Source organism: Bos mutus, chromosome 4, assembly GCF_027580195.1.
Source record: "Bos mutus isolate GX-2022 chromosome 4, NWIPB_WYAK_1.1, whole genome shotgun sequence".
Classification (NCBI taxonomy): Eukaryota; Metazoa; Chordata; class Mammalia; order Artiodactyla; family Bovidae; genus Bos; species Bos mutus.
Window position 1 is genome coordinate 50,237,569 of NC_091620.1, and position 8,488 is coordinate 50,246,056.

General features: G+C 49.6%; 1 protein-coding gene across 1 annotated transcript; it reads right to left on the reverse strand.

Annotated features, from left to right (window-relative positions):
• Window positions 1-3,787: 3,787 nt before the first annotated feature.
• On the reverse strand, window positions 3,788-5,673 carry HOXA13 (homeobox A13). Its single transcript, XM_005903679.2, has 2 exons — window positions 4,752-5,673; window positions 3,788-4,032 (listed from the first exon to the last, which is right to left on the reverse strand). The coding sequence occupies exons 1-2, from the start codon at window positions 5,671-5,673 to the stop codon at window positions 3,788-3,790; spliced, it is 1,167 nt and encodes a 388-aa protein (XP_005903741.2).
• Window positions 5,674-8,488: the final 2,815 nt, after the last annotated feature.

An 8,488-nucleotide genomic window follows, 5' to 3' on the forward strand; every position in this document is an offset into this window, starting at 1 on the left:
GAAAAGAAATATACTTGAATCAGGGATTCAACAACACTATCCCAGTGTCTGGCATTATTATTCCTATATGGTGGCTGGCATCCTCCTGGATGTCTATTTTCTAAAGGTTTAGATTAATTGCTATTTGGGTATTAGGGAACCATCACACTCCATGCTTACTTCAGGTTATCTGGTAGATCCATGATAATTTTAAGTAAAAGGTAAAATCAACATTATCAATAACTGTTTCAGAAAAGAGAGAAAGAGAAAAACAACCTCTGAAATATCTTCTGTCATTAATTTCAAAAACTGAAGGGAGAAAAAAAAGAAAACTACTTTACCCAGAGTTCCTGCAGTGGCGATGGCTTGTGAAAAGGGTGGTATTCCTGCTGCAGAGCTGCTGTTGGCCTTCTTCCTAGGCCTGAGGCTCAGAATATTTCTTACATCTAAAGAAAAATATCCCCCATCAACAGAAGAGTCCCCTTTGGAGCTGTTCGTAAACACACAGTTTGATCCAGCTTTGAGGGGATTTTCCACCACTTTAAACATTTTGGGAGAAAGTTGTTACTTTGGCTTGGTGGCAGCTCGTTTAGAAACGGAGTGCTGTAGAACAAGATGTGGGGAGGTTGACTTGAAGCACCATTTTCATTTGTTCCCACAAGTGGAGTGAAAATCCTCAGGGCAGCAAAACTAGATTGCACTTCACAAGACCATTCCATGTGTACGTTTCAAGACCATGCTGTTTTTAGACAGCTTTAGAGATTCTTTTTATAATTCTCCATCTATAAAGGAGTTCTAAGTCTTCAGGTTGGAGAGGTTTCTGTCGGCGTCAGCCAACTTTGTTATCAACTGATATTATTTTCCATAAAATGATGAATAAGATTACTCAGTTCACAATTACTTTCGTCTTAACATAAAGATAAAATTCACCTCATCTCAAAATTTTGCATCCTAAAGATCTTGGTTCCACCAACATTTCAATGCATATATGCGCAGCATAGCATGTTTTTGACAAAAACATCACCTTATGTGTATATTAAATATAGAAACATACATATGTATTAGTTATGAGTCTACATACAGCATCCAATGTGTCATTAGGGGTCAATAAGTAGTAAATATGATTGTTATTGTCAGTATAGTTTTGATGGTGGTTGTTAATATTAAATGTATATATTTCTTCCATAAATCAAATGGCAGCTTAGAAAACATCAGTATAAGATTGCACACCACCCAGGCACAGCACTCGACGCGGAGCTATCCAGGATAACTCTCCTTCTGCATCCATATTATGGTCATTTTATAGATATGAGATCTTTAAGCTCTCCATACTGACCTCTTAAGAGGTGAGTTTCTTTGAATTTCTGAAATGTAACTCTAGAGCTCTAGAGTTAGCAAGGCATCTAAAACTTTTTATTTACCGTATAGATCCCTTACAGCTCTAGTTAGGATGGTAGACCACCTTGGAGGGTGAGGGCCAAGAAAGAAAGGTTATTTAAGAACACCTCTTAGACTGTAACAAAAATGTACAGCTTTAAAGCAGATCTGCAGAAATCTGATGCAGGGGAAGCTGCTATGAATACAAATCAAACTCGGCCATTAAAGAAAAGGAGCAAAACTTCATCATATAAGGTACATTTTGGACCTCAACACTCAAATCACCTTAAATTACACCATCTTGGGTCATCAGTAATTAACGATACTCTATCTGTACAGATTCTACAAATATATATACAAGCACACACAAGCAGTAATATGCAAATGTATACATGTATACACATATGATATATATTCACATATATACAGGCACATGTATAACTTACATATATTCAAATTTGCTCCATCTGGTGCCAAAGAAATGAGTACCAAATCTCTAAAACAAGGAGTCAAGGAGGTAAGACCTTTTGATTCCCTTGAAGCTGAAGAATTACAAGGAAGCTTGTCAACGCGAGGTGGCGCCCTTGATCTACTAATCCAGCTGAGGCCAATTCATGAGCTGTCAAAAGTCAAGGTCACAAATTGTCTTTTTTCATCAAGGTCAAGGTTTAAGGCCTTTCCTAGTCCTGTCATTTCAACAAATATCAAAACCTGCCCTTTCAGATACATGCAGACCCAACAGCAGATTTTAAAATACGACAGCCTGGGCATCACTGATACTAAACAACTGGTTTTCATTTTCCACAGGGAGCCTGGGAATTTATACTATCTCCTCCTCCTTTCTTTTCTCTTCTTTTCAGAATACCTGACACTTTAACCTTCTTAAAGCACTTATCTAAATTTTTAGGATTTTAGTTGTGAGGGATTTCTCCCTTTGCTTAAAAAGTTTGTAGCAAAAAAAAAGCTGAATAATAATAGAAAAGAATGGTCCTTGGTTTGTATAGGACAAACCACCGGCTCCTTTTCTTTCTGTGAAGTGCATGCTTAGCATAGGAAAATAATGACTATTTCCTTCAGATTTTAATGACAGTGTCTATTTTATTAACATAATTAATACCACTATATCAACTATCTACAGGTCTAAGGCTTTTTTAAACTATTATTTTTAGTAGAAATATTTGAAAAGCAGGTGCACAAATACATTTTCACAGTGTGCTGAATGTCTTTATTTACAAGATAGCATTTTATAGTGAATATGAACAAAATGAATGTGCTGGTTGAAATAACTGCTTGATTAAAAATGTGCTGTGAAGATGAACCCCTAAACTTTCTAATGCAGTCTCATAACATAAACAAACAAGGAAAAAATACTAATCCCTTAACAGATCAAACATATAGAATGTAAACATCTAAATGTTTTAGGGGAATGGATTTCCATTTTGAGTTTTCTAAAAATAAAAAAAAAATTATTTCTCTAGCCAATGTTTGTAAATATTGGGAAATATCAATTTACGTGAAACATTAATTGTATTCAAACCAAAGGCCACCATGTTAGGGTGGGACCTCTCAGAAGATCTGACATAAAGTGAATTCTGTGAATTATCTGATGCTTTAAATATTTTTAAATGTATCAAATCCTTTGAAAAGTAGATTATATTGGGGCAGAAAATATTGTCCAAATGTCACAAAAAAGAACTTGTCATAAGCAATTAAAAATTATTATCAGAAGGACATTCCCAACCCGGGGTTCTCCTATGGCCTCAAAGGCTCACTCCGATGGTTGTATTTACTCCCAAGACAAACGATCCTCGATCCTCAGAAGAACTTTCTCTCCCTTTGCCCCTTCATAGTAAATAGTCCAAGATCATTATTTCAGTACCTTCTTCTCCTTTCCTTTCTAAATCTATACATGACGTGTTTTGCAGAATATACAACAATGGTAGGAATTTCACTAAGATTTACCTGAGCAGTCACTTAACATGCAAAGGGGATGGTAATGGTGACCCAGAAGACAAGCAGATGTTTACAACAGCCTCTTGCATTTGTAACCAACTTTCCGATCATTGATCATTATCACATAACATAGTGTCCTAAAATACAACGGTCACATAAATACTTACAAGATTTCAGTAAAAGGGTAAACTTATCTGAAATTGCGTATTTGGGGGGCTGATGTTTGACTCTAGAGTTTGTCATTTAATGGTCTGTCGGAGTTGGCGGGAGAACTGGCAGTCTTTACCATTTCTTTAAGTTTTAAAAGAGTTGTAGATTCCACAGGAGAAAGAGATCCCCCTTAGAAAAGCAAAATGCCAGTGTCTCTCTTTCTCTTTCCCATTCTTCAATTATTATTAGCATTATAACCATTATCTGAGCAAAGCAACGAGTTCTGAAGCATTTCTTCAAGTTGCCCTTTAGCTCCACTTTTAATCCATTAACTAGTGGTCTTGAGTTTGTTGATAACTTTTTTCTCTTTGACCCTCCTGTTCTGGAACCAGATTGTAACCTGTCGCTCCGAGAGATTCGTCGTGGCTGATATCCGCCTCCGTTTGTCCTTGGTAATGAATTTGTTTGTAGCGTATTCCCGTTCGAGTTCTTTTAATTGGACTTTGGTGTAAGGGACACGCTTCTTTCTCCCCCGCCTGTAGGAGCTGGCGTCTGAAGGATGCGAGACCACGTCTGGAAGATAGGGAAGAAGGCAAGTTAAAGAGGGATCGGATCCAGGCCAGGACACAGGCGACAGCTTTCTCTGAGCCACCGCCTTGCAGTGCCTGGCTGCCTTTTGCCACCGCTGTACAATCCAGCCCTTCTGCCAAAACCTGGAGGGTCAGTGGGGAGGATGGGAAGTTCTGCACTGAAATGAAATCGCCGAAATCCAATTACTACCCCAGCCTGGGCCACTCTGCCCGCACAGCGGCGGGGCTTCGCTTGATCTCCTGGCCCAGCGGCTCAAATCTTAGCCTCCAGGCTCAGGGGACAACACTTCCATTCCTGATTCCTTTCTATGTCGCCAAAGCCCCAACACTTGATGCTTCTACACTGAAGACATTTTTGAGAGAATGAATACGGGCAATTTGATAAACCATTTCCAGGTCAATTTCCCATCCTTAAAGTCCATGTCAGGGGCTGGCGAGGGCGGAGCGCAGAGGGCGAAGGAAGCCAGCGAGGGTCCGCACGAGCTTCTTCCCAGCCATCCCTCACCCAGGGAGAGCCAGGACCAGCCCAACTCCAGGGCAGTGAGGGTAGAGCCAGCCTGCCAGGGTCGGGCTCCCAGGGGTGCAGCACCACTAGGACAGGCCAGGGAGAGAGCAGAGGGGCACGAGGGTGACCCAGGAGCGAGCGGAGGAGAAGCTGGGGCGGAACCGGAGGACCGGGGCTGAGAAGGGGGCGCCATTTACCGGGCAGAGTGGACTTCCAGAGGTGGGGAGGCTGCGCCTGCTCTTTGGGGCAGTACATTTGGCCGTTCCAGCCGTTGGGCAGCGCCCAGGGCTGGTAGCTTTCCATGGGAAGACCCAGGGGCTCGTGGCGCGACTCGCCGGGGCCCCCGAGGCCCGGCACCACCGGCATATCCAGGTAGCCAGGCACGGGCTGGTGGTGGTGGTAAGGCCCGGGTGCGTAGCCCTGGTGGTAGAAGGCGAACTCCTTAGCGCGGGAGCTGAACTCCTCGGCCGCGGGGCCGGCGGTGTCCATGTACTTGTCCGCGAAGGCAGCGGCGGCGGCGGCCGAGGCGGGCTGCGCGCACGACTTGATGGCGTTGGGGTGCGGGCCCATGCGCGCGCAAGGATAGTAGCCGCTGCCGAAATAGCCGTAGGGCAGCGCTGCGGGCCCCGACGAGCTCTGCGCCGCCGCCGAGCAGGGACTGCACTGCTTGGCGGCCTCGGCGCCTGCTGGGCCCGCGGGGCCCGGTCCTCCTGAGGACGACGCCGCCGCCGCAGCTGCTGCAGCGGCGGCGGCGGCGGCAGCGGCGGCGGCGGCCGACGGGGGCGCCTCCCGGCGCGCGCTGCTGTAGGCGGCCGCGGCGCCGGGCGCCAGGGGCGCCGGGTGCGCCATCAGGTTGCGGCACTGGTTGGCCGCGGCCGCCGCCGCCGCCGCGGCCGCCGCCGCCACCGAGAAGTTGCCCCCCGCGGCCGCAGCCGCCGGGTGGGGGAAGCCCCCGCCCCCGGCCCCAGCAGCCGCCGCCGCTGCCGCCGCCGCCGCCGCCGCCGCCGCCCCTTCCATGTTCTTGTTGAGCTCGTCGGCCACCAGGCCGCCGCCGTTGTCGTAGAGAAACATGACGGTGGGCTCGATCCAGCGGGGGTGGAGGAGCACGGAGGCTGTCATAGCATGAGCCGCATGGAGAAGACCCCAGTGGCGCTGTTTTAAAAAGCCCCCAAGAAGTGAAGAGCGCGCGGCGCGGGGCCGGGGCCCGAGCGAGGGGGGCGGATCGCGCCCCGCGGGGTCGCGCCAGGCGGCCGCCCATTGGCCCGGCCCCCCCTTCCTCCCGCTCCGCCCACGGCGTATGCAAAGCGGGCGGCTCCAAGCCCGGCTCTGCCCTGTACACTCGCCGTCCCCACCGCCGCCCGCGCCGTCCTCAGCGCCAGCGCCCGCAGCGCGGCCGCGCACCATTCACCCAGGGGAGAGGCGGGGGGTGCGGTAGGGTGGGGGCGAAGGACATGGCGGGCGGGGAGGGGAGGCAACGGCGACCTCCTCGCAGTTCGCTTTCCCTTCCCGTCTCCCAGTGGGGCTCGGAGCGGCGTACGGCGGGGAGGGGACAGGGCGAGATGTTGGGTGACGACCTGAGGCGGTGGGGACAGGTCAGGTAAATCTGCGGCCATCTGGGGACGGTAAAGTATCGCGCCGTAGACCAGGCTGGGTGTTTCCTGGGGCCTCTGGCGCCGTTTTCTTTACAGGTATCCGCACCCCTTTCTGCGGCGAGACGCCTGCACCGACACTTGCGCTTTCGGCTGTCGGCTTCGACAGCTTCGCGATTTGGCTCTTTCCGGGGAGCCGTGGTGGGGCATTTGCGGATGCGCCTGGCTCATGAGTCCCAGGACATTACACTGGAAAGCTCGGACTGCATGTAGAAGCTTTCTCCCCTTCTCTGTCCACAGTGTTGGTGGGCAATCTCCTAGACTCGCCCTTAGGCCCATAGGCTCAGGACGACCCATCACAATCACACACGAACATAAGCGCATACACAGCCAAGTGTACTTTGGTGCCACACTCACACGTTTATATGCAGACTTTGTTCCTCACTTTGTCCCAGTAGCAACTCTTCTTCCTCCAGAAGCTTTGAGATGGAGAGACCCATTTCTGAGCATCGTTTTTCAGTGCTCCCTTGTCTCCAAACAGTCTGGCCTGTCTTGGAAGGAGTTTAAGAGGAACAGGCCCCAGCTGGGTGCTGAGTTGGGACTCTCTCCTGGGGTTTAATGAGGCTTCACAGAGCCTGGGCCGGAGCTGATTCTCCAGGCACCTGGGCATTCTCTATCACACTCTGTTTTGGGACAAGAGAAAGAGACTCTTTGGGGCCATTTCACATCTCCCTCCCCAGCTTCCCCAGGTAGTACTGGGGAAGAGCACAGACTCCAGCCGGCAGAGAGGATGCCTGGCCCTCCTCTGTACATGAACCAGCTGAAGAAGCCTTTTGCCCTCTGTGCCTGGGAAATGCAGCCCTTTCCTGAGAGCACAGTGGGGTGTTGATGCTGGAAGAGCCAAGCGGCCGCCACATTTCGGTGAGAAATTCTGGGGTCCTGTGCCTTTGGGATCATATACTTCCATCTCCGATTGTGAATGTTGTGAGTTGCTCAGATACCCAGAAAGGGGACTTGCGTTCAAAGTGAAAGTGGGTGCATTGTATCGGGACATGAGGGTTGGGAAGAGTGCTGGACTCCCATCCCAGGCAGACTGGTGAGCAGCCAGGCTTGGACCTGCCTCCTGTTTCAGCTTGCAGACTCAGTCCTAAGCTCAAGGCACTGTGAACATCCCCACCCTAGTGCGCTCTCTAAAGTTTCTGGTCTTCCTGAAGTGTCCGAACCAAGGAGGCTGAGCTCCGGCTTTTATCCACCCTGATCCCCGGTTTGTCCGGACCAATGTAAGTGTTGCCCAATAAAACCTTCTATGACCCCCACTCCCTACCATACACATAGCCAGTGTGCCCTTTCCCTCCTGCCTTTTTAGTAGCTCCGGGTAAATATTGATTTGCCCCCAGTTTACCTCTTCCCTGACTTGGCCATTTGCAGCCTAAAGAACCAGCCCCTGTAGGGACTTGATTTTTGTGTTACTTTCCGGCCCGTTCACCCCCCTTCCTTCCTCCAAGTGGCATTGTAAAACTCATGATGACAAAGAGACAGGGTAGGGTTTGAGGCCCCAGTTCCCAAGGACTTGAGGGCTGTTTTACATACAGGTCAGACACGGCTGGAGGCCAAGGTCAAGTTGAAAGTTGCAGTCTAGCCATGGTGAGAACTGCCCTGCAAGCCTGGAGACTCCGTACGCTTCTCAAGGAATACCGCCCACCTCCCCTCACTCCTGATTCCTTTTTCCTTTAGAATTCCTCCTGTTTCTGGTTCCGTTTGGTTACCCAGGTTTGTTTTTGTTTTTGTTTTACTGCCTTCTCGGAGTTTTGGGGGCAGTGTTTACAGACTCTTCTTCTCTGCCTCCGCCCTGCTCTTGGCCCGAGCTTCGTGCCTCTTCTGTTTTCTAGCCAGACCCGGAAAAACGAAAACACTGCTCCGAGAGCCCCCACCAGCTGGCGCCTGTGCCAGCTCACCTCTGGTCATGGCATGGCGCAGCTGCCTGCCGGTGCACACCGCGGCCAAGGCCAGCTCCACATTCTTCCCTCACTCTCCCCAATTCGCCGGAGACCAAGCCCTGAATGCAGAGGAAGGGCCCCAGCTCCACAGACTGCCAAAGCCAACTGGGTCCCTCCTCACCAAAAATGGTGAGATAAGATTTCATTTTGTCTGCTGAGGAGCCCCAAGCAGGTTTGTCTGGGAGGGACGGCACCGAGGGGAAGACTTTGGGTTGCATCTCGAATTAGGTTTTGCTACCCAAGCTTGGTGACCCCGCTAAGGAAGGGCTTCAGGCAGGCCTGAATTATTTATTGCGCTTTGAGGTGGATCTTTAGTGATCAGGTTATGGGGATATTTTTTTTTCTAAA

Bases quoted from the DNA above. Each gene is read 5' to 3' on its own strand.
- HOXA13 (XM_005903679.2), bottom strand. From the start codon at position 5,673: ATGACAGCCTCCGTGCTCCTCCACCCCCGCTGGATCGAGCCCACCGTC. The intron at 4,033-4,751 runs GTAAATGGCGCC...CCTATCTTCCAG, and splicing joins CTGGAAGTCCACTCTGCCCG to ACGTGGTCTCGCATCCTTCA.